This window comes from Danio rerio, chromosome 15 (genome assembly GCF_049306965.1).
Source record: "Danio rerio strain Tuebingen ecotype United States chromosome 15, GRCz12tu, whole genome shotgun sequence".
In the NCBI taxonomy this organism is placed as follows: Eukaryota; Metazoa; Chordata; class Actinopteri; order Cypriniformes; family Danionidae; genus Danio; species Danio rerio.
This window is the reverse complement of record NC_133190.1, coordinates 44667501-44694476: the sequence shown is the minus strand read 5'-3', so window position 1 is coordinate 44694476 and position 26976 is coordinate 44667501. Positions and strand designations below refer to the sequence as shown.

The 26976-nt window shown below is 33.5% G+C and overlaps 1 protein-coding gene across 3 annotated transcripts in view; it reads left to right on the top strand.

Annotated features, from left to right (window-relative positions):
- The window catches only part of epha4l (eph receptor A4, like), a 92245-nt gene that overhangs the window by 49089 nt on the left and 16180 nt on the right, over positions 1-26976 (top strand). For 2 of the 3 annotated variants that reach the window (XR_012391051.1, XM_682606.7), the window contains exons 5-11: positions 366-701; positions 10460-10584; positions 13671-13830; positions 17471-17585; positions 17875-17927; positions 18008-18121; positions 20822-21007. Coding sequence is in view for 1 of the 3 variants with exons in the window: in XM_682606.7 (XP_687698.2) it covers positions 366-701; positions 10460-10584; positions 13671-13830; positions 17471-17585; positions 17875-17927; positions 18008-18121; positions 20822-21007 (1089 nt within the window). In the remaining 2 variants the exon portion in view is untranslated. Of the gene's footprint in view, positions 1-365; positions 1084-1169; positions 1898-10459; positions 10585-13670; positions 13831-17470; positions 17586-17874; positions 17928-18007; positions 18122-20821; positions 21008-26976 lie in introns of those variants that run through there. The other variant, XR_012391052.1, reaches the window with a different exon arrangement.

Here is a 26976-nt window from a genome sequence, read left to right as displayed (position 1 = left end):
CCAATCAGGAACAAGCAAGCTGGAAGTGGCCAATTAGATGTCTTCTAAGCAAAACAGAAAGAAACAGATAAGACAAGACAAACATTGTAACACAAGTTTGTTTAATATTAATTTACCTCACTGGCAGATAATTTTGCTCAAGGAAAAAACTTAATTTTCATCTGAATTTTAATACAAAACAATATTTTTTTCTTGATCTAGAATTTTTTTTTTATTTCGATCGTTCAATTTCTGTACCTGAATAATGTTAGGCTCCCCAGAAAACCATCCAATAGCTATTCAAATAAATGAATAAATTGCCTTATGAACATGATTTTTGCTTATAAAAGAAGTTTTTGTTCCGTCTCTCTTTGTGTTGATCACAGGTCCTCCGTCTGCTCCACACAATCTGATCTCCAATGTGAACGAGACGTCGGTGTTATTGGATTGGAGTCCTCCTCTGTCCTCCGGAGGTCGTCAGGATCTCACCTATAATGTGGTGTGTAAGCAATGTGTGCGGGACACGCAGAGATGCTCGCCGTGCGGAGATGACGTGCGATACTCTCCGCAGCGGCTCAGTCTGCGCTCCACGCGGGTGTCCGTTCACCAGCTGCAGGCCCACACCAACTACACCTTCCAGATCTGGGCCATCAACGGGGTGTCCAAACACAACCCCAGCCCGGAGCAGGCCGTGTCTGTCACTCTCACCACCAACCAGGCCGGTGAGTGTCTTTTTGTGTTTTGCGTTTTTTTTGTTGTCTTGTTTTGTTTTTTGGTATTTTGTTTTGGATTGTTTTTTGTTTTGTCTTGTTTTTCTTCCGTTTATTTTGTTTCGGTTTTCTTTTAGTTTTGTGTCTTGTTTGTTTTGAGTGTTTTGTCTTGTTTTGCTTCAGTTTGTTTTGTTTTGTGTTTTTTGTTTTGTTTTATGTTTTTGTTTGTCTTTTGTTTTTTTATTTATTTTATGTTTGTTTTTGTTGTGTTTTGTTTTATTTTCATGTTATTTTTGTTTTAGTTTAGTTTTGTTTTGTCTTGTCTTGTTTTGTTTTGTTTTTTGTTTTGTTTTAGTGTTGTGTTTTGGTTTGTTTTGGTGTTTTGTTTTGGATTGTTTTTTGTTTTGTCTTGTCTTGTTTTGCTCAGGTTTATTTTGTTTCATTTTATTTTAGTTTTGCATTTTGTTTTGTTTGTTTTAGTGTTTTGTCTTGTTTTGCTTCAGTTTGTTTTGTTTTGTGTTTTTTGTTTTGTTATGTTTTTGTTTTGTCTTTTGTTTTTTTAAATTTATTTTATGTTTGTTTTTGTTGTGTTGTATTTTGTTTTATTTTGATGTTATTTTTGTTTTGTTTTGTTTGTTTTTATGTTATTTTGCTTTAGTTTTGTTTTTTGTTTTGTTGTTTTGTTTTTATTTTTTGCCTTAGTTTTTGTTTTGTTTTATTTTCATTTTTTATGTAGTTTTGTTTTAGTTTTAGTTTAGTTTTTGTTTTGTGTGCAAAAAAATGCCTTCTGTACTACATTCAATCAGCTTGCAGTAGAAAAAACAAGCCACGGCCAGTGTTTTCTCATTTCATTTTTTTGTTTCTCTGCATCACAATACAAAAAAAATAAATAAAAAATAGGTGGCAACTTCCGGTTCATGCATACTTTAAGCTTGTATGCATGTAGTTGTAGTTGTAGTTTTGTCTTGTCTTGTTTTGTCTCGTTTTGTTTTGCTTTGTTTTATTTTGTTTAGTTTTATTTTCGTTTATTTTTGTTTTTAGTTTTTGTTTTGTCCTGTCTTTTGTTTCTAAATTTATTTTATGTTTGTTCTGTTTTGTGTTTTGTTTTGTTTTATTTGTTTGTTTTGTTTTTTGTTTTGTTTTGTTTTGTGCAAAACAAAAAGCTTTTTTATTACATCCAATCAGCTTGCAGTAAAAAATCAAACCACGACCACTGTTTTCTCATTTAATTTTTTGTTTCTCTGCATCACAATACGGAAAAAATGGTTGCAACTTCTGGTTCAAACATTTTAAGCTTTTTGTCTTTTTTAAATACAAAAGCAGTACAAAGGAAATCAAGTGCTATAAACATAGCACCAATAAATCAGAAAATACAAATAAATAAAGTGAATAAATAAAAAATGGGGGATATTTACCAATCAAAGCAATTATTTTTGTTATAATTTTTTAGAGTATGTTCAATTGTTCAAGTTGTCAAACTGTTTGAAATTGGTGTTGAGATTTTAGTTCCAAAGAGAGTTTCAACTCGAGCTGAATAATTTGTCAATTCACCCATCCTCACTTTGAAACATGGAGGATCGGAAGTTTTCCAGTTTAAAGGTATTATTTTCTGTACAAGAGTTAGGCCCCGGTTAGTGTTTAAACATGCTCAAGTTTCATCAAGCATTATGTTCGCTTGTAACACACACACACACACACACACACACACACTGTCAAGCAGAAATTTAGAGTAAATTTAATTAGGGGGTCAAGTATGCAGCGCTGAAACCTGATAATACAGTAATTGTTAGGATTTTCAGAGATCATTCTGCCTTGAAAGTGATCAAACAGACTTAATATGAAGTCATAGACACTTGAAATTGAGATGGGATTTTAGTTTTCACCTCATCTATAATGTCACAAAGGATTAGCCTGTTGGTGTCGCTGAAGAGATCAAAAATAACTCCACAATGGTTCATCGCAGATTTTAGTGTCTCATATCAGAGGTGTCACAAACTCGAGACAAAACAAATGTGCATCTGAATTTTTTAGGTATTTGGATTTTTGCTAAAATTGTTTATAGTGTATAAATAGTCCTATAGGGTTTTCTTAACCGATCGGGACTATAACCAGTCCCTCCAGGATTTCACAAGACTTTTTTCAGATTTTTGCAGCCTATATTGACTGATTTTGCTGCAGCTGTTCTTAATATTTGCGGCTTTATTTTGCAATTATTTGCTGTAAAAAATATACCACAGACAAAAGTCTTTATTATATGTATATTTGCATTACTCAGACAGTGGGTTCTGTAACATAAAATAACATTTAATTTCAAAATTTCATATGGAACCAAATAACAAATAAACTCTTTAACATATCAATAATAAACCAAATAAAAATAATTGTCAATGTAAGGTGCCCACAAATTTCTTTTACAATATTTTTTTTTCATATCTTGTAGCTATTTGTCAACTTTAGAGCACGCCAACAATCCATATATAAAAATGCATTATCCTGTATTAACAGCATGTCAACAATACATCACAAAAAAATGCAACCAAAGGCATTAAACTTAATGCTAAAACCCAATTAATTAATTAATTAATTTAGTTTTATTTATTATTTTTATTTATTTTTTATTTTCATTTTAGTTGTCCTTTATTTCTTTAGTTTTAATTTACAAAATTAATCCTCATTTCACTTAAGATTACAATAAGTTCACATGAACACCAATAATCAGATTTTAATGTGATTAAGACAATACTCTGATTAAGAGTCTTAACATGTAAGCATTGATTTTTGATTAATCCGGTTAAGGTCATAATCGAACTAAACAGAAATCAGATAAAGACATGTAGAGTATGCTGATTTAATCGTATTATTGAAGAGCAGTACAGACATGTAAACACCGCAATCAAACTATTACCGTCGTGTAGGGTTTTCACCACATTTTGCGACAGGATAATCTGTACACACACGGTTGTTTGACACTATTCTCTGCACCTACCATGTCAGGGAAGGACCACAGACACCTGCATCGTGAAATGCGGAGGGTTTTTCCCCACACGGTGTGCTGTAATTTGTGGGCATCGATGAATTGGCTCTTCAGTGTTTGAACTCTCAGTAATGATTAAATCACACTGAACTGAGCTAAACTAAACTGAACTGAACTTAAACACTAAAACCTGAACCACACTGTTCCAGTTACTATGACCATTTATGTGAAGCTGCTTTGACACAATCTACATTGTAAAAGCGCTATACAAATAAAGCTGAATTGAATTGAATTGAACTGTATCAAACTCTATTAAAACAACACCCTTCCAGCAGTTCATACTCGTATCCAATATCTTGTTTGTCATGGGGACATGCGTGAAATGTTACTGAATGAAAGTGAAAGTGCCAAACTGCATTTAAAGTCAGCAAATTAAAAATGAAAGACCAGAAGTTACATGAAACTCCGGAGGAAATGTGGATAGAGTGGTGACACAAAGCGGGTAACCGATCTATGTGCTACAACATGTGAATCGGGAACATGACAGGAACATTCAAAGAGCAACTCATGTAAACACCTCAATCATATTATTGTCCTGTTCAGATTAAGGCAAATAATTTGATTTCTGATGTCCATGTAAACATGGTCACTGATAATTAAGCTTGTTAATAAGTTTTAAGTGATTTATGAAGGAATTATAATGCTTTGTTTCATTGTTTCATCTTCATTTACAAGTTGCAGGGTATTTACAGCTACTGTATATTTCTGTTTGTTCACATCCCGTCCCTTTGTGCCCCCTGGCAGCATTGTCACAAACTTTTGTTACAGTCCTGTGGCTGCGGCACACACGGCGGTAGTGATCGTTATAAACTGGCAGCCACTGTACATTGGAAAAAGCATCATTATTCAAAACCTTTGCACAGTATCATACAAGAATTTCTCACCTAATCCTCAGTTAAAGCATGCCATGAGGTTACATTTCACTCACCTAAACACCTACAGAGAACTTCTGTGTGACCTTTCTGCTCCATTACACACACACACACACATGTAGCGCGTCAAATACACTATTTTAATTCCTGCCGGTGTGTGTGTCTGTGTGTATAATTGCGGACGTGTGATCTGCGGCCTGTGCTCTTGATGCCGTCTTGGGTTTCCATCAGAATAGAGCGTTCGCTGGAGATCCGGAAATTTCCCTGACAGCTCAAGCCTGTAAATCAGCCTGCGGGACGGCAGTGTGGAGTTTAGGGTGTAGGGTGTAGGGCGTAGTGGGCAGGGTGGGGTTTTGTCATGCATTGACGTGCCTTTGGATGTAGAACAGAGGACTTGAATACTTGAGTCCTACTTAGACGTGTGCTGGGGGGTGATTTGTGTGGGTCTGTGTGTATATTTAGAATAATTATCAAGATGCTACTGATATAATGGTTAGTACTCATGGATAAAACACAATATAAGCTGTCAGAGTAAATATGGTGAGCCAGATAAAGAGCTTTCAGAAGGGAACGGGAAATACTAGTGTATAAAACTGTGGTCAAGTTATTGTAACGCACTGCATTTATTAAACATAGGCATCAGCAGTATATTAAGAATCCAACATTTCTTGTATTTATTTTAAACTGCTATTGAGATTTTTTTTTTGTTGTTGCATTGAATCAATTTAAAAAATTCAAAAATATTATTATTTAATTGGTGAAATATGAATTTGAACAATAAAGACATGGATAACTTGTCTGCTGTATTTTTTTTTATTCAACAGATTTGCTGTTATTGATTAAGTGAATATTATAGTTGCTTTAACTGTAAAAACAATATGAAAAAATGCTTTGTTTTTTTAAGTTGTCAAATTAATTTAACCAGCCATTTAAACTTAATTTACATTGAATTAACTAAAAAGATCAAGTCAAATCTTGTATAACTTTAAGACATTTTAATAATTTTTTATTAAATTGATCAAGTTGAAACATGATTAAGTTACCATAAAAACCTGTTCTCATGTCTTATTAGTTATACAATTTTACTGTGTGTGTGTATATATTTGTTTGGAATTCATTTTCGAAATTACATTACATTAATTATTAAATTAATATATTATTTAATATATTATTAAAATTAAAAAAATGTATTTAATATATAAACATAGTAAAAGAAAACCTTTGGTCTTTGGATTCGAAGAGTTTTAATTACTTTTTATAATTTTCATTCATTCATTTATTGATTTTCCTTTGGCTTAGTCCCTTTATTCATTAGGGGTCGCCACAGTGGACAACTGATCCAGCATATGTTTTACACTGGGATACACCCATACCCGCTCATTCTCACACATGCACTACGGCCATTTTAGTTTATTCAATTCACCTATAGAACATGAGTTTAGACTGTGGAGAAAACCGGAGCACCCTGAGGAAACCCACGCCAACACGGGGAGAACATGCAAGCTCCACACAGAAATGCCAACTGGCTGAGCCGGGACTCAAACCAGCAACTTTCTTGCTTTGAGGCAACAGTGCTGACCACTGAGTGTGTCCCCCTATTATTTTTTTTAATTATTATTTATTTTTATGTAATTTTATTATTTTAACACCAATTGGGTTTTAGAGCGAGATCTGTCCATTTAATAGATTTTGAATATTGTGTGTGTGTTTGTTTGAAATGTGCTTTTAAAATCAAAATTGCATTAATGTATTATTATAATTATAAATGTTTTATTTAATATGTTAAAAAATAAAAGTAAACCTTTATTAAATTTAATTTATTAATTTGTATTTTATTTTATTTTATTTTATTTTGATTGCATAGGCAGATTTATCCATTTAATAGATTGTGAATATTGTGTGTGTGCGTGCGTGTGCATTTGTGTGTGTGTTAGTTTGGAATGCATTTTCAAAATTAATATATTATTACAATTACAAATATTTTGTTTTAATATATTAAAAAAGTAAAAGCAAACAACGTCATTTTAAACATTTATTTATTTTATTTGATTAGATCTGTCCATTTAATAGATTTTGTAAAAATGGATTTATTTGTTTATTTATTATTTCATTTTATTTCTTTTTTTTATTGTATTTTATTTAAACATCTAATCGGATTATCCAATTTTTACTGTGCGTGCGTGCGTGTGTTTTTGTTTGGAATGCATTTTCAAAATCAAAACCCCATTAATTTATTATTACAATGACAAGTGTTTTATTTAATACATAAAAAGAGAAGCGAAAGTAAACCTTTATTTTATTTAATATTTTTTATTTTATTTTAATACATCCAATCAGATTATACAATTTTTACTGTGCATGCGTGTGTGTGTGTGTGTGTGTGTGTGTGTGTGTGTGTGTGTGTGTGTGTGTGTGTGTGTGTGTGTGTGTGTGTGTGTGTGTGTGTGTGTGTGTGTGTTTGGAATACATTTGTTTTAAATGCATTTTCTAAATCAAAATTGCATTAATATATTATTGCAATTACACATTTTTCATTCAATATATTAAAAACGTAAAAGCAAACATTTTATTTTATTAATTTATTAACACATCCAGTCAGATTATACAATTTTACTGCGTTTGTGTGTATTAGTTTAGAATGCATTTTTAAAACTGAAATTGCATTAGCATATTATTACAATATTATTAAAATTTTATTATAATATTATTTACAATTACAAATATTTTATTTAATATATTAAAAACATAAATGTAAACCTTTATTTAATTTTACTTTTTTATGATTTGTTTTCATTTAATTTGATTTGTATTTATTTTATTTTATTTTAACACATTCGATTATACCATTTTTACTGTGTGTTATAGTTTAAAATGCACTTTCAAAATCAAAATTGCATTAATATAATATTACAATTACAAATATTGTATTCAATATGTTAAAAAACATTAGCAAACAATTTATTTTATTTTATTATTATTTATATTTTATTTATTTATTTTTTATTTAATATTATTTTATTTTACAACACATCCAATTAGATTTAAAAGTGAGATCTGTCCATTATATTAGATTTTGCATATTCACACAAATCTGCATATTCATTGACATTAAAAAACCCTTGAAAACAATACTATTTGACAGTTCTCACAGAGCCATTTCACAGGAGCAGCACAAAAAGATATTCCACCATGCACTAAAGCCGTTACCAAATGAACCGCATAATGCGATGCCCCTCAATCAGTTTGGTGATAAATGAACGCAGATTCTCATCTTTCCTTTTATGTAATCTACGGCAGACACACACATACCCAAACCTCCATTACAGCCCATATCTGTCAGAGCAGACGGCGTGATGGATGTGTGTTAGAGATGAGTGTGTTAGCTGGGTGAAGGGGCCCGTGACCCCTGTGTTTTCGGCTGGAGGGGGTCGTCTCTCGGGCCCCTGGGGGACGGCCCTAAATCACGTTTAGTCTGAGGGGTCTGGCAGAGGAAGACGGATCTGTGAGGGCCGCCGGTGAACTGCTGCTGTTAAAACTGGAGACGAGTTTCTAAGTTATACACACACACACACACACACACACACACACACATACAGTTAAAGTTGAAATTATTCACCCTCTTGTATTCTTTGTTATGCAACTCAGTTCTGGGAAACACCCATACACTCATTCACACATGCATTATGGCTAATTTTGTTAGTTCATTTCACCTATAGGGCATTTGTCTGGAATGTGGGGGAAACGCTAACTCGGGGAGAACATGCAAACTCAACAGAAATGCCAACTGACCCAGCCGGGACTCAAACCAGCGACCTTCTTGCTGTAAAGCAACAGTGCTAACCACTGAGCCACCGTGCTGCCCACATGCAATATAAAAGTAGTAATTATAGTACTTATTATTAGTAAAAGTGATATATTTTTATAACTTATATGGCCTATAAAGCGGATACTCTTCCAGCTGCAACCCAGTACTGGAAAGCATCCAAGCACACTCATTCACACTGACACACCACGGCCAATTCAGTTTATACAATTGACAGCATGCTTATTCAATTAACCTATAGCGCATGTGTTTGGACAGTGGGGGTAACCGGAGCACCCGGACGAAACCCACGCCAACACAGGGAGAACATTACCATTAAAAAGAAAAAGTCATATGTATATATGTTTCTTTATTTAACCAGATAAAAACCCATTGAGATCAAGATCTCATTTACAAGGGTGACCTGGCCAAGAGGTCTGCAACACACAATTTATATAAAAAATAAAAATAAATAAAAAATAAAAATGTAATAATATTAGTAGTAAATATAAAATGGATATAATACAAAAATACAATTCAGTTTTCCAGCTTTCCCACATTTCAATATATTAAAAACACATACATTGAGAAATGGACTGTTGTTGTTTGTTAAAAAGGATAGAGCGAAACGATGTCATTGGGATGAGCTCAGATATCTTTAATTCAGACTGAAGAGTATTCCAGGATGAGGGGTCGGCATGACTAAAGGTTATTAAAATGTTAATGTAAGTTAACATTTTAGGTAAGTTAGGATTATCAAATTTGTTTCTGTTATGCTTAATAGCATGTGATTTAAGGACAACAGAGTGAATGTTTTAGAGTGGCCATCTCAAAGCCCTGAACTCAATCCTATAGAAAATTTGTGGGCAGAGTTGAAAAAGCTTGTGCGAGCAAGATAGCTAACAAATCTGACTCTGTTAAACCAATTCATTCAGGAGGAATGGGTTAAAATTCCCTCAAACTATTGTACTAAACTAAAAAAAAATTACCAAAGAAAAGTATGTAAACTTTTTTTTACTGTCTGGAAATCAATAAAAAAAATCTCTAAAAAAGAAAAAGATTTCTCTCATTATTCTGGCATTTAGCAAGTGTAAATCATTAAGTTAATCCTGACTGACCCAAAATAGTAAACATTTAATATGATTTACCATCAGACTTTTTTTTTAAATGGTTATGTTCCTTTTTTTAGAGTGCATGTAAACTTCTGGTTTCTGTAAACTGCATTTATTTGTTCATTCATTCATTGTTCTGTCATTTATTTTCACTGTAAAATTGTTACTTGTGTTTAAAAGCTGTTAAAACGTTTTTTCACTTATTAATTCCAAAGAGAAATGGACTATTGTTTGTTTTTTATTATCATTATTTTGTGCTGTATTAATTGGCTACTGACCAGCAATAAATAACACTTTAAAATATATGGAGTTTTCATGTGATTTTCTAAACTAGTAGTGTTTTAATATTAATGAAGGCATAATAATCGTGATAACCATGAAACTGTGATTATTCCTCAGACCAAAATCGTTATACCAAAATCTAAAATCATTGCATCCTTAGATGGAAACAACTTTAGCAAAAGACTGAATTCAAGGGAAATAACTGAGCTTGGTTTTCACATCTAGAATTGTTCTGTTTAGTAGAAGAAACTAATACATGGAAATATTTTCCTCTCCCTTTTCATCCCTCAAATGTGTTTTCACTTTTCTTTTGCTGAATTTCCCCCTCCCCTTTTTGTGAGATGTGTCTTTGAAAAAGCAGAGAAGACGACAACACACATCTTTGTTGTGTCTGATTCTGTCTGTTTGACTTTCTCACCCTCAACAAAAACAGCTTCAGGGAGAAACAAAAAAAAAACAAGCAAACAGACAATAGCGGTCTTAACTCCAAATCCACAGTCCTAGAAGGAGAAACGGCTCTCCGTGTCCTCTGGGTTTATCCTCTCTCTCTGTTTGTTTGTGATGTGATAAAAGAAAGACAGATGTGTCAGCAAATTCTGACTTAGGTACAGATTTAGTAAACACCAAGCTTTTATTTAATATGTGAACTGTTGCTTTTGTGTTTTCAGCTCCGTCTATGGTCATGTCTGTTCAGAGTAAGGACATCACGCGGCACACGCTCGCTCTGTTCTGGGACCAGCCCGAAAAACCCAACGGCGTCATTCTGGAGTATGAGGTCAAATACTACGAGAAGGTGAATGATGGGGGATTTTAAAGGGACACTCTGAAGATGACAGGGTTATGATTTGGGGCACACTGTCACTTAAACAAGATCATATTAAATTAAAAAGAAAGTTCTTTTAGATGGTTGTATCAGTATTGTTAGTTTTTAGGATATCTATTCTAACTAGAGTGCTCTCCAAAACAGTGGCACAATTCACATTTAGAAGATATAAAACTGATAAAAACATGTAAAGCGTACAGTTTGTCACTTCTGCCTAAAATGGATCAAAAGTTTTATTCACGTCACCTCATACTTCCGTTTCTCATCAAATCTGACCAATCAAATGCTCTCTAGTACTTGATATGCCCCGCCCCCTTCAAGATGCTTCTCATTTGATGCACTTGAGCTTAACCACTCTTACTGGCAGAGCAGTGATAAAGCAAAACGTTATAAAAAGGGGAGGAGCTAGACCTAGTCCCACTCTTGCTTCGTATTGTGTCAAACATCTAATAAAAATGCGCATTTCAACACACTTCACGGGACCTTTAATGGCCCATTTCCACTGAGAGGTACAGTACGGTACGGGTCGGTGCTGGTCATCTTTATCAAGCTTGCGTTTCCACTACCAAAAGGGTACTCTTTTGGTGGGCATAGTGTATGACAGAAAGTTTCAGACGATGTCTTTTTTATTTGAGTAAATGTCGTACGGCCATACAGATTGTTCACATATCATATGAGAAGCACTTTTCACAAAACAAATGCTTCATACACATAAATACTTGTGTATAAATGTTCATTATTAACCTTTTAATGAACATGATTTGATTATAACAGCAGATAGCCTACTGTAACGTCTGCAATTACATGACATAAATAAATAAATAAATAAATAAATAAATAAATAAATAAATAAATAAATAAATAAATAAATGCAATATGTATAAACAATCACAGACCCTTGCAGTCTCTGATATGTTACCAATTACAAAAAAAAACATACACAGCCTACATTTAGTTTTTTTATTTGGATTCAAAAACAACACAAAACATAGCCCACAAACCTCTCATATGTGTCTTTAATCTTCACCAGCACATGTAACCTCTGTTAAAAAGTAATTCCCTCATTCTGAATTCATAAAAGTCTAAATACGATGACTGTAAAATGTAAAATGATAATAGTAAAACGTCAGTTGTTTATGTTTTAGGTTGCAGAAAGATTCATTTGCTGCTGTTTTATTTTTCGGCTTTTCCTTTGTATTGTTGCGTTTCACTCTCGCGTTTGTTTCTGAAAGGATTGGATATTGGAAGCACATCAATAATCACACGCACCTTATAAGCTCAAGAAGTTTGTTATTTCAAATATAGACATTATTTTAAATTCTCTCTGGAGAACATGAAACCGCTCGCACTTTTAGACCAGGCTCGTGAAACAACAACAGGACTCAGCAGATTTTGTTCTTCTTGGCTTTGTGGAAGACGACAAGGTTTGCTCTGGTCAACCATAGCTCATTATTATACGTAGATATTCATTCATTCATTCATTTTCTTGTCGGCTTAGTCCCTTTATTAATCCGGGGTCGCCACAGCGGAATGAACCGCCAACTTATTCAGCAAGTTTTTACGCAGTGGATGCCCTTCAAGCCGCAACCCATCTCTGGGAAACATCCATACACACATTCACACACACACTCATACACTACGGACAATTTAGCCTACCCAATTCACCTGTACCGCATGTCTTTGGACTGTGGGGAAACCGGAGCACCCGGACGAAACCCACGCGAAGACACGGAGTACATGCAAACTCCACACAGAAACGCCAACTGAGCCGAGGTTCGAACCAGCGACCCACCGACCTTCTTGCTAGCACTACCTACTGCGCCACTGCCTCGCCATATGTAGATATTATAACAGTGTAATGTCTCGGCTGTGTTTTTAAAAGTAGCCCTTCCGTGTTTTGGTGCTTGTTCTAGTTAGTATCAGGTAATAACACTGAGATAATTTTGTTAACATAAATACATGATGTACACTGTTGGGTGTTATGTCTTTATAAAAACTTCTATAAATAAAGTAAACAAAAAAATAAATAAATAAGTGGTACTTCCATTGTCTTCGTTCTCCTGCATCTGCGAGTGACGTATCTCTGTAAACCAATAGTGTTCAGCTGCGCGTCTTGCTCCGCCTTTTGGTACCCTTTTGTTGTATATTTTTTAAATGCAGTTTAAAAGTAAAATATTAAAATAAAAATGTAAATATTAGAATAGAAATAAAAGATAAAATTCTCCTGCATAAATATTTACTTCAGCAGCACTTAAAATATATGTGTATATATATATTTTTTTATATATATATTCTTATAAGGTGCGTGTGATTATTGATGTGCTTCCAATATCCAATCCGTTCAGAAACAAACGCGAGAGTGAAGTGCAAAAAAAACAAAGGAAAAGCCGAAATATATATGTATTCATACAATATATTCATATATTGTAACATATACACTTGTAATCATGTTTATTTATCTGCATACAACTGATTATTAATAGAAACCTGCACATATATTCATATATTGTAAATCTGCTCATAGCTTATACAACCTGTATATAATGTTCATAGTACATCCATCTGTAAATATCACCATAGTTTTTCTATAACTGCACTTTATAACTTATTCCTGTATCCTGCATTAGCTGCTATTGCACTGCTGGTTAGACCTAAACTGCATTTCGATACATTGTACTTGTACATGTGTAATGACCATAAAGTTGAATCTAATCTACACACATATATATCTTATATATATATATCTTATTTATTTATTTATTTATTTTTTTTCATATTTTAATAACATCTCAGTTAACTTAAACGGTTTGTGTTGGGGCAACATGAAGGAATTGTATGGAAGCCAGCATTTTTTTTTTACATTGTAGGCTCAAGATTGTAATATATAAATATTTTACCCTGTTCATATGCAGTGTCGCTATTTAAAAACTCCTTTGTGCACATTGACTGTCTGAATAAACAGGAAGAGAGTTTTTTATTGGAGTTAAAATAGCCCATCAGACGTCTCCTTTGACTTCTTACCTTCCTCTTGTCTTCCGGACTCTGTTGTATTTCAGGATCAGAATGAGCGGAGTTATCGTATTGTGAAGACGACTTCTCGAAATGCTGATATTAAGGATCTGACCCCGCTGACCTCATACGTGTTTCACGTACGCGCTCGCACCGCAGCAGGATATGGAGATTTCAGTGCACCCTTTGAGTTCAGCACCAACACTGGTGAGAGTTCAGTCAATGAGCTTTCTGTTGCAGAAATAATACTGAATGGTGTGGCAATGCTAAGGTTGTGTGCATCTGCTAAATGTACAGACGTTAGGGCTGCACGATATTGGAAAAATCTGACGTTGCGATATTTTTTTTTTCTGTGATATAATTTCATGGGATGATTTTAACAGCTCTATAAGGAAGGATTTCATTAATTTAGATCAACAGTGAGGATCAAGTCTTTCTGTGCAACATATCTGCATAATATATCATAAATTGCAAACAAATGCGACAGAGCAAAAATAAAATTTCAACATAAAATAAAAATTTATAAAAATAAAACGGTGCTTTTGGTTTTCTGTGGAGTGTAACCGTATTTAAGTACAGAAATTGAACCATCAAATGTAAAATTAAATGGTCACCATGGTAAAAATAATTATTTGTGAAACAGATATCGATGCTCAAACAACATTGTTCAGCTCTAATAAAAGTAAATGTAAAATTGGATACATGTATAGTAAACATGAATACAAAAACATTCCATATATAATAAAAAAAAAATAATAATAATAATAATAATAATAAAAAAATATATATATATACATATACACACACACACACACACACACACATATATATATATATATATATATATATATATATATATATATATATATATATATATATATATATATATATATATATATATATATTATTAGGGGTGTAACGATACACTCAGCTCACGATACGATGTGTATCACGATATAATGTTCTCGATTCGATATGTATCACAATATTTGGAATAAAAATTGAAAATTTAACTGAAATGCAAATTTTACCAAGTAAACAATTTTTTATGTTTTTCTTTTGTTTCAACTTGTTAAACTGAACCTTCTTTAGGAAAATAAATTAAACAGGCCTGTCTCTGGAAAATAAAACAATTAAAAAACTTCTTTAAAAATATTATTGAAATGACAGAAACAAAATTAAGGAACAATATAAGTAAAAGTGCAAAAAAAAAAAAAAAGCTTTCTATTCAATTGAATTTAACAGTAAGAGCTTAAGGCTTTGCTTGGTCACTTGTGTTTTTTCTGTGTGCAAAAAAAATCCACATTTCCAGGTAATCAGCAGTTCTATAAGATAATCCTGAACTTATGTGTATCTGTCTGAGAGGTTTTTATGGATGGCTGTCTTCATGTTGGGCATGATGAGTGACAGGGTGGCCGTCGTTTCATTACACAGGACAGTCGTGGCTCTTTTCAGCAGCTTAGGCAGGTTTACTATTTCTTCGGCGTCGCTGATGTTGGCGCTATCAAGTGTATCATGTTGACGTGCATTTTTGTGTACCTCTGTACTCAAAAGGGTTAATGCTCGTCGTATTCATAACTCTAAAATGCGATATGATTGTTTAAATAATGTGTACGTTTTCGGTTTCATTTCCACTGCTGTTCATACTTCCCACGCGGCTCCTGGAAAGATCACTCTGTTCCACAAACTGAATGTTGTTTACTACTTTATTAGTCACAACCTGCAGGTTCTGTTCACTGAAGCAGACGCGCGCGTATGGCAAGCCGTTTTAGCATTTAAACCTTTGTTCTGACTATCCATAAATATATTTGATTCATATTTAATTAAATTCATTTAGAGATATCTCTAATTATATTTTGACTAGTCGAAATATAATTATGACTAGTTAAAATATAATTAGAGATATCTCTAAATATATTTATGGATAGTCAGATCAAAGGTTTAAATGCTAAAACGGCTTGCCATACGCGCGCGTCTATCATCCGCCCTCTGTAGTAACAGCTCACGTCTTGTGTGATTTTGCGGCGGCCAATACATCATTATATGAAGACAGAATGATATTTTAGGGTGAATTGTACCTTATAAATACAGTATGTGACTCTTTCAACACCATTAGGAGGTATCCATGTCGCTGTGCAAAGTATGTAAATCACTGTGAAGACTTTAAAACTTAGGATGTTTGACCCAGTATGCGTGTCAAAAAGCGGACGAGTCTAAAGCAATGACTGGACAACCGAAATGTTGCCAGACGTCTGATTTTGAGAGGATGGGCCATCCTCTATTGTAACTTCACTCGTCTTGGTCTGCTAACATTACTGCTGCTGCAATCTGAACTCACGTGCGACAGCAGGTGGAACGTAGCTCACGTGCAAACAGCTCAACTAATAAGAGAAAACGGACGTCATATCGTAATCAAATTGTCATAACGCCACGATGCATATCGAGACATTTTTGCATCGCAATAAATCGTACAACGATAAATCGTTACACCCCTAATATATATATATATATATATATATATATATATATATATATATATATATATATATATATATATATATATATGTACATATATATATTGTTGATAGTCACTGGAATTGTGGAATAAAATAATAGGAAATATGTGACGTTTTACAAGCTTGATTTAAATAAAAAAAAAAACCTTGGGAAAAATATAGAAATGGTTATGTGTGATAATAAGAAAACCAAATTACAACAAATAAAGCTAATAATAATAATAATGATAATATTAATAATAACAACAGCTGTTAGTAATAATGTTGTTGTTGTTAATATTATTTAATATCACATATTGTTATTATTAATATATAATAATTATTAGTATAATAATAATAATAATGATATATTAATATTATTATAATTATTATAAATATGTGTGTGTGGGTGTTTCCCAGTACTGGGTTGCAGCTGGAAGGGTATCCGCTGCATAAAATAAGTGCTGGATAATTTGCCAGTTCATTTCACTGTGGTGACCACTGATGAACAAAGGGACTAAGCCGAAAATGAATGAATGAATGAATGTATGAATGAATAAACAAATAATTATGTAATTTATTTATATATTTAAAAATATACAATGTATAATAATGATAATTTATTATTTTATCTTCATTTTTCCTTTGAAATGTGTGTTATAATATAGTCAATCTCGAAGCAGATGCAGAAATAACTTTGTAGTGCATATACTTCCAAACTAAATCATTCTGAGACCCTAAAACATTTAATCATGTGTTCTACTTTTGTAAACGAACAGCTCTGTGCTTCATTATGAAATGGGTAGTGCATGTATTTATTCATTAAAAGGATAGTTCACTCAAACTAATATTCAGTCATCCTTGACTTATTCCAAACTAGTGTTTTGTTATGTTGATGAAGATGAACATAAGATGATGTCTTAAAAATTGTTGGAAACTATTGACTTCCATAGTATTTGTTTTTCCCACTATTAAAGTCAATGGTTACAGGTTTCTAACATTCTTCAAAATATCTTTTTTTGTGTTCAAAAGAACAAACAAACCCACACTCATATGGAACAAGTCAAGGCTAAGAAAACTAATTTTTTGTGTGAACTGTCCCTTTAAATAACAGCTCTTGGCATTTAAAAATGTTATTCTTTTAGCATTAGAATTAGTTCTAATTCTAAATCTGTGTTTCGTGTGTTCTCTGTCAAAACAACAGGTCGTTTAAACTGTTAAAGGTCTTTTGCACTAAGAAAAAAACTGATCTTTCTTGTGGCATTCCTGTGGAAACTCTTATTAAATTCTTCCTGCAGTTTTTTTTTTTTGCTCTCTGCGAGTGTATGAATGCAATGTTTGTGTTCTGTCAGTGGCAGCTCCTGTTGTTGGAGGAGTCATGAGCTCTGCAGTGCTGCTGCTTCTGGTAGCTGGATGTGTGGTGGTTCTGCTGCTCATCCTCATTATCACCTTCATCTTCACTAAAAGGTGATCAGTCAGATGCTTGTTTTTCTGTGATGAGAGAAGTGTTATTGTGAATGATAGAGTGATTTTTTAAAATAATGTTTTTTTTTTATTCTAATTATTGTATTATGCTCTTAACAACAGATACATTACAAAACAGATGCTTAAATTAAATTAAAAACTAAAAAGTAAAAAAAAATCAAAGCTTTATATTATATAAATGCTATAATAGCGTATAAATTATACTAAAATATCACTGTGATGTACAAATTAAATGATTCATTCTAAAATATGATGTGTATTTTCTTCTCAGGAGGAGCAAATACAGTAAAACTAAGCAGGGCGAGGATAAAAACGTGCAGCAAGGTAAACATACACCTTTCATTAGTTCTGGAACCAAAAATAACATTTTGTATTTTTAATAGCCTCTATTAATGTGCCATCAGGGGTGAGAATATACGTAGACCCTTTCACCTATGAAGATCCCAACCAGGCCATCAGAGAGTTTGCGAAGGAGATCAATACGTCCTGCATCAAGATCGAGAAGGTGATCGGCATCGGTACGTCACTGACCTGTTTATGTTTTTACAGTGTTATAGCTAATGCATATATACACCCTAGCAACCAGCCAGGTTACCTTAGTGATTGCTTTACAACACTCTAGCAACTATCTTGCTAATCCTAAGAAAATCCTAGCAACCACATTTCAGCAACTAAGCAACCACCTAGGACTAAATTGTAAAATAAATCTGCTTTAAACTTAAAACTAAGAATGCATGATATATTAGTGTCCATATTGATATCGGCCAACAAATGGCATTTTTAATGTTATTATTTTCATTTTGATAACAAAATTAGGCAGATATTTTTAAGCCTATTAATTATGTATTTTTCAACTGGTTAAACCACTTCACTTGCTTGCTGCCCACCACTTTTTTATTTTACTGGTTTTGATTTTTGATTCTGGCTAATGTTTAGTGAATCGGTTGCTTTATTTATTTGCTCATTTGCTCGTTCGTTTATTCGCTCGTTCGTTCGCTTGTTTGTTCGCTCATTCGTGTGCTCATTCCTCCGTTCGTTTATTATCATGCAGTAAATTTTGTCTAGTTGATTTAATAAAGTTCAGAGATCCATTGTTCAAACTTTTCTAAAGATAAGGTTTTAAAGTTTAATCAGCAGTTTACTTAATGTGTAATGTGCCACTGTTTTTACAAGTTTTACAAGTTTTTAAGAGTTATCGGTATCGGTCCCCAATTCCCTATCAGTTTTAAACATTTAAACATCTTTTAACTTTTAACAATGAGGAAAATAAATATATTTACACTCAAGCCCAAAATTATTCATAGCCCTGGCAAATTCTTTTTTAAAGTTTTTTTTTCAAATGTCAATAAAAGCTGAGGATTTTTTTTTTTTTTTTGTACATCTTCTTATTATGTTTTCGAAGAAGCCTTTCTATTAATTTCTGGTTTAAAACTTTAAGTCACAATTTGCCAGGGGTACATTTTTTTGGCTAATATATCTGCTATCGGCCTCCAAATTCAAAAACTTATCGGTTAAAAATCCCATATCGGTACATCTATACTTAAAATAAATGCAAACTTTCAAACTTTAAAGCGTCTTTTAACTTTCATCAATGAGGAAAATGTATATATATTTACAGTGAAGCCCAAATGTTTTAATACCCCTGGCAAATTCTGACTTAAAGTTTTTGTTAAAATGTAAATAATGCTAAGAAATTTTTTTTTCTGCTATGAATCCTGTACATAGTCTTATTATCTTTTGGGAGAAACCTTTCCAGCAAGTTCCAGTCAAAAACTTGCTGGTTGAATAAAAGTAACCTGTAGTATGAATAATTTTGGGCATGACTAAATATTTATTGACTAATGTATCTGCCATCTGCCTCCAAATCTAAAGAGTTATAAAACACTTTCAAACTTAAAAACATCTTTTAACTTTCAGACTAAGCTCTTTCAAAGCCAACCATAATGTCTTCAACAAACATTTACAAATACACTGTAAAAAATATTTGTTAATTAACATAAGACAAATATGTTTATTTACGATGGTGAATTGCATTGTTGGATGTTGATCTCTCCTCTGTCCATTTATGATGTTGAAAAATTCAACTCGGCAGTTTTACAGAGTGACTTTTATTGACGTTTTAGTAGTTTGTGACGAGATGTTGTTAAAAAAATAATATATAGAGATCCAAGTTTTCTATATATTGGCATCTGGCTGAGATCAAGACCTTTTATTATGTTTGGCTAGCTAAAGCAATCTAAAGTGATCTACTCCAGGGAGGAGGTAGAAATTAGGGGCCGTGTGATTTACTTCCAGAAGAAAGTTGAAATTGCGGGGCACGCAACTAGAGCTGTAAAGCTTAACGTTTAGATTTTAGATGAAAAATTTAATCCGTTGGAGACATCTAATAGATTAATAGGTACTGAAAAAGTCCACAGAGGAGGGGTGATTACCAGAGTGGGGAAGTTTGCTGTTTTCATCTGTTTTTTATATTATTTGTTTGTTTCTATTTATTTATTTATTTATTTATTTATTTATTCCTGTTTATGTAAAGCACTTTGAATTGCCACTGTGTATGAATTTCATTCATTCATTTTCTTTTGCGGCTTAGTCCCTTTAATAATCTGGGGTCGCCACAGTGGAATAAACCGCCAACTTATCCAGCATATGTTTTACACAGTGGATGCCCTTCCAGCTGCAACCCATCACTGGGAAACATCCATACACACTCATTCACACACATGCACTACGGACAATTTCAGCCTACCCAATTCACCTGTACAGCATGTCTTTGGACTGTGGGGGAAACCGGAGCACCCAGAGGAAATCCATACGAACGCAGGTAGAACATGCAAACTCCACACAGAAACACCAACCGACCCAGCCAAGGCTCGAATCAGCGACCTTCTTACTGTGAGGCGACAGCACAACCTACTGCGCCACTGCGTCGCCTGTGTATGAAATGTGCTATATAAATTAACTTGCATTGTCCTGTCTATTTAGTTTGTAAAATAACAGAAAATGTACTGCCAGGTTTTTACTAGGTTTTTGTACCGTAATTTACAACACCAACTCACACAATATATCACTTCAAACTAATTAAAATGTCAATAAAAATCAAAATTTCAAACTTTTCAACATCAAAAGCTTTCGTAGGAAAGACCAATGTCCTACAATGCAATTCAAAAGCATAAATAAGTGAAAATATGCATGTAAAAGTGTGTTTGGTGTGTGAACAGGTGAGTTTGGCGAGGTGTGCAGTGGCCGTCTGAAGCTGCCAGGAAAGAGAGAGATCTGTGTGGCTATAAAGACGCTGAAGGCGGGGTTTACGGAGCAGCAGAGGCTGGACTTCCTGAGTGAGGCAAGTGTGATTGGCCAGTTTGACCATCCCAACATCATTCACCTGGAGGGCGTCGTCACTAAATGTAAGTCTGATGCTGTATCTGAAATCACTACCACTCATTCACTATTCTCTACATTTTTCAATTCAATTCAAGTGTATTTGTATAGCGCTATTCACAATAATTATTGTTTCAAAGCAGCTTTACGAAAGGTGCACATTATTGCATTACAATCAATTTACAGAAGTTAATGTCATTAGTTACCATAACTTTATTAGTTACTAATAACTTGTAACTAATAGCTAACATTAGTCCACTAATATAGTCCACTTGAAGGAGTGAATGGAAACAAGTGAGTGCATTGATAGGATGCCGTTTTATTTGTGTTTTGCTGGTTGTCGTTTAATGTCTGTCATGTTTACAAACATTACATTATTTTAAACTTTATTTTAACTTTATTAACACCGATATGATTATTCTTTAAGTGTTAAATTATTTACAATCCAGTAATTTATGAGTACTTTGTCATTTTTAGGATCATTCAGAATGAGTAAATAATTAATACTATTGAACAAATGAACATGTATACATCCTATTTTCAGGCATAAAGTAATACTATTGCTACTCTATATAACAATAAATGCTTTATTGACGCAAATTGCTACTGTTTTGGGAGCTCATCTTAAGTTAGGACTATTTATGCTTTGTAAATCCATTATAAATAATAATTAAAGGCTCTGTTGTATATACAGAAAAAAGAGAATGAATGATTGAGTGATTCAGAACAAAACATATTCATTCCAGGATACTCAAATGAACCTGTACAGTTTTATCAAACTCGAAGACGGACAAATATAAATCCGATCAGAGTAACGCTAACCTATTTGGCTAATGAGATGTGGATAAAGGCTAAATTATAGTTAAGCTTGACAAAAGAGAGCGATAGAGATGTATTGTGTTGTATTTTTAAGCTATAATGTCAAAGAACAGCTAATACTTAATATCATCTGCATGAACATATGACAGTTGAGCTGAGGGATTTGACATGATTCAGCAGTCTACACGTGTTTGTTGAAACATTCTTTATATTTCACAATAAACAGGATAAATTAACAAAAGATACGATTAAACATACCTCATGCCTCTTTGGAGTTTGGCTGAATAAATGTATAAACTGTAAATCTTACATTTTGCATCCTGACGCACATGTCTGGTTGCTATGTATTGCACAGTAAACAATCTGCAGTTGCGTTTTCTAAATAAAACTCCCACATACTTAGTAAGTTAAATACAAGCTATAAAACTACAAAGGGAGGGAAACTATCATTGTTTTCTCACTAAAAAACATTGTTGCTGATCAAATGCAGCCTGAGGCATGCATATGATCTCAGAGCCACACATGAGTGTGTGTTCTCTTGATGAGCTCGTCAGGTCCGGATGAACGACCTAAAGTAGACATACATGCAAATACAAAGGGCATGGCCTGTGAGTTTCATGACAGTTTGTTTTGTCCTCTTATTGACTTGTTGTCCATTGGGGTTTTACACTCACAGAATTTACATGATAACGAGTAAATAGTGGTGTCTGAGGCTCATGGTATGTCCATTTCCATTTACCGATCGCTTATTATTCTACTATGCCAGTTGATATACCCATATTTTCATTATAGGGCACCTTTAAATAACAATAACAAAGATGAATTTATACTGCAATAAATGTACTTCCAATTGTTTGTTTGTGTAAGTAAATACATTAACTAATGGACCATCATTTCAAAGCGTTACATTAAGTTTAATTAAAAGTTCAACTAATAATTAAATGCATCGTTAATGCTTAGAAATGACAAACGAACAATTTGCTGATGCCTAATAAATGATTCATAGTGTGCAGTTCATAATAATCATAATAAAGTGTCTCCAAAAATGGAAATGGCATTTTCAAAACATACTTAATCTGTATTTATGCCTTAAAAACGTCTCTTTTTTTTGCAGCGTGGCTGATAAATTCTCTTAGTTCATGAAAAATCCTCCGAAGAGTCATTTCACGCTATAACAGCCTGCTTTCAAGAATTAGAGCGCAGAGCGCTGCCCAGTCAGAAATCTGGATATTAAGAAGGCCCTGAAGAAACAGGCTGCTGATGGAGCTTGTAGTTTTCCTTTTGATGTGCTAATGGTCGTGTGTGTTTATGTATGCATGTCCAGCGTATCTGTGTGTTTGCTTGCTGAGCATGTCTTGACAAAAACTGCTGTGTGATAGGCACATACGCACACACACAGAGAGAGAGAAAGAGAGAGAGAGAGTGATCTTGTGATCTCCAGATGGAGTGGGTCGCTCGGAAGGGTTAATGCGAGCTAAAAAGCACAGCTGACTCATTAATCACGTCGTCAGACCTAAATGTGTTTGGGGGTTCGAGTGTCACCCTATATCTCTAACCTACAGACGCAACTGCTGCTGACTGTGTGTGAGAGAAAGAGAAATCTACACTCCACGCAATGTATTTAGCATGTTTATGGAGGAAAAAAAACACTAGAAAGTGATGAGTAAAATTTTACGTAGTTTATTTCGTAAGATTCCTGTTATAACAAACAGCACAAAATGTTTTAAGATGTTCAAAAATTGTATATTTCTGGGTTAAATTGTGATCATTGATATAAGTGTTTTAATAGTAGTCATTTTGTAAAGATTTATGTGTGTGTACATATATCAACATTTATTTATTTACTTTTACAAACAGTGTTCAGCATAAATGAGTACACCCCTTTTAATAACTAATCTTTTAATACTCCCCCCTCTCTCTTTTAAATTCATATTTTTTATGGGATGCTATTCAGTAAGATATTTGTGTATATGCATTAGATTAGTCAGCACCAAACCCAATACTGTAATTGCGAACAAAATAACGTAAGATCACAGTGGAAAGATAAGTACACCCTAATAAATGTGTTTGAGGCAAAGTAATAAATAACATGAAAACATAAAAGGAAAAATCAACAGAATCGTAAGAAATGAATTACTTTTAGCTGAGGTTTTGTGGTGTGTGAAGGTTATTCTTCAGTTTTATTTGTATTATTACTTTTATTATAACTTTTTATTTTTAAAATGTATTGTCTGTTTCCAAAGATGTTAGCTGGCCACACTCATATCTTAATGATTATAATTGTTAAAATGCTTTAAAATACAATGTCTATATTCATTGATGGATGGATGGATGGATGGATGGATGGATGGATGGATGGATGGATAGTCAGGTGTATAGATGGATGGATAGTCAGATATATGAATGGACAGATAGATGGATAGACAGATCAGTAGATAGATGGATTGACCAGTATATATGGATTGACGGATGGATGAATGAATGGACAGATAGACGGATAGACGAACAGTTAGACATGTAGATGGATGGATGGATAGTAGACATATAGATGTATGGATAGTCGGATGGATGGATGGATGGATGGATGGATAGACATGTATATGGATAGAAAGATCAATATATAGATGGATTGACAGATATATAGATGGATGGATGGATGGATAGAAATATAGATGGAAGGATGGATGGATAGACAGAAAGATGGATGATGGATGGATGGATGGATTGGTGGATAGATTGCTAGATAGACTGATGGATGGACGGATTGCTAGAAAGACAGATAAATATATAGATAGATAGATAAGATGAATGGATGGATAGACAGGGATGGATGGATGGATGTATTTATGGATTGACTGATATATAGATGGAGTGACAGATGGATGTATGGATGGATAGACAAAAAGATGGATGATGGATAGATGGATAATTGGATGGTTGGAAGGATGGATTGCTAAATGGCTGGATGGATGGATTGCTAGATAGACAGAGATATATAGATAGATAAGATAGATGGATGGATAGTCAGATATATGGATGGAAGGATGGATGGACAGATAGATGGATTGACAGATTTTTAGATGGAGTGACGGATGTATGGATTGCTAGATAGACAGATATATAGATAAGATGGATGGATGGATGGATGGATGGATGGATAGTCAGATATGGATGGATGGATGGTCAGATAGATAGATAGATAGATAGATAGATAGATAGATAGATAGATAGATAGATAGATAGATAGATAGATAGATAGATGTACAGTAAATACAGTACAGATGTATACACACACCATATACTGTATTTTACTTTTCCTTTCAACTGTACATGCTGATAGAAATTGAATGTTTAAGCAGCAGGTGGCATCTTAATCATTAATTTATGTTTCCGTATTAAATTAAAAAGGTTGAAGACAATATCTCAACAGGTTGCTATCAGTCAGCACTGTCAACATTTAATTTAATTTTAGCTCATAAATGTCCCAGTGAAACTATAAAGCTGTCTTAAGCCTCCTGCATTGTTACAGCAGAGCTAATGGAGTTGAATGCCTCATTTGCATAATGTAAATGAGTATGAAGTGAATCTAAATATGTAAATAGGGGTGGTGTGGGATAGCCGGGCCTCTCAGTATCTCTCATCAATGATTCAACAGCATTTCGATACAGTTATTATCTTCTTTCAAGCGCAAGCTTTTTATTTAAGCAAGGAAATTTTCACTGTATGTCTGATAATATTTTTTCTTTTGGAGAAAGTCTTATTTGTTTTATTTCGGCTAGAATAAAAGCAGCTTTTAATTTTTTTAAAAAACATTTTAAGGTCAAAATTATTAGCCTCCCTAAAGCAAATTTTTTTTTCGATTGTCTACAGAACAAATCACTGTTATATAATGACTTGCCTAATTATCCTAACTTGCTTAATTAGCCTAGTTAAGCCTTTAAATGTCACTTTTAGCTGAATACTAGTATCTTGAAAAAAATATAGTGAAATATTATGTACTGTCATCATGGCAAAGATAAACGAAATCAGCTATTAGGGGCTAATAATTCTTACTTTGTGTTTATAAAGATCATTGTCACTTAGAGTTCACTGTCAAACGTAAACACACATGTTGGCACACACAAACAGCCAGAAGTCAACGAACACCTCATTTGCATTCTAATGGGGTGGGTGGAGAGGGGGCGGGGCTGGGAAACTCTGACTGCGAAGGGGGCGGTGTCAAAGGTCAGCTGTGCTCCTCAGGCCCTCTGGAGGAGCTGTCAGTCAAAGTCGCCTCAAGGTCAGCAGAAAGGCCAGTCCAACAAAGATGGCCGACAATGCGTCTGGTCGAGCTTTATTTAACGCACTTCCTCTATAGGACAAGAGCATTGGCTGGGTGTCAATCATCCTGGTTGATTTCTCTTTGAATAAATTATGTTATTCATGTTCGGAGCCCAATGTTTACAATGTTGTTCGACTTTGAGTTTTGTGAGAAGATACAATGTCACATGTGCCTAGTTCAATCTCTAATATTCAAATACTGTCAGATTGAACATATTTCTGAATTATTAGCCCTCCTGTATATTTTTCCCTAATTTCTGTTTAATGGAAAGAATATTTTTTTTCATCACATTTCTAAACTTAACAGTTTTAATAATTCATTTTTAATAACTGATTTTACCATGATGACAGTAAACAATATTTGACAAGATATTTTGCAAGATACTAGTATTCAGCTTAGTGACATTTAAAGGCTTAACTGGGTTAATTAGGTAAGTTAGGGTAATAAGGCAAGTCACTGTATAACCATGGTTTGTTTTGTAGACAATTGAGAAAAATCTTGCTTAAGGGGGCTAATAATTTTGACCTTAAAATAATTTAGAAATTATAAACTGATTTTATTCTGGCCGAAATAAAACAAGTACAATAAGACTTTCTCCAGAACAAAAAATATTATAGGAAATTCTGTGAAAATTTCCTTCAAGGGCTGGGCGATTTGGCCTAAAATCAAAATCTTGATTAACTAAACATTTTAACTCTATTACGATAAATAAACGATTTTTTTATTTATTTATTTTATGTTTTTGCCCTTGTAGTTCAAGGACAAATTTCTAAAACCCTCTAAATTCATCAGACCTCTTTTCTTGTAAATGAGCATTTTCTATCAGGCTCGGTTCAGAAGTTTCATTTTATATGT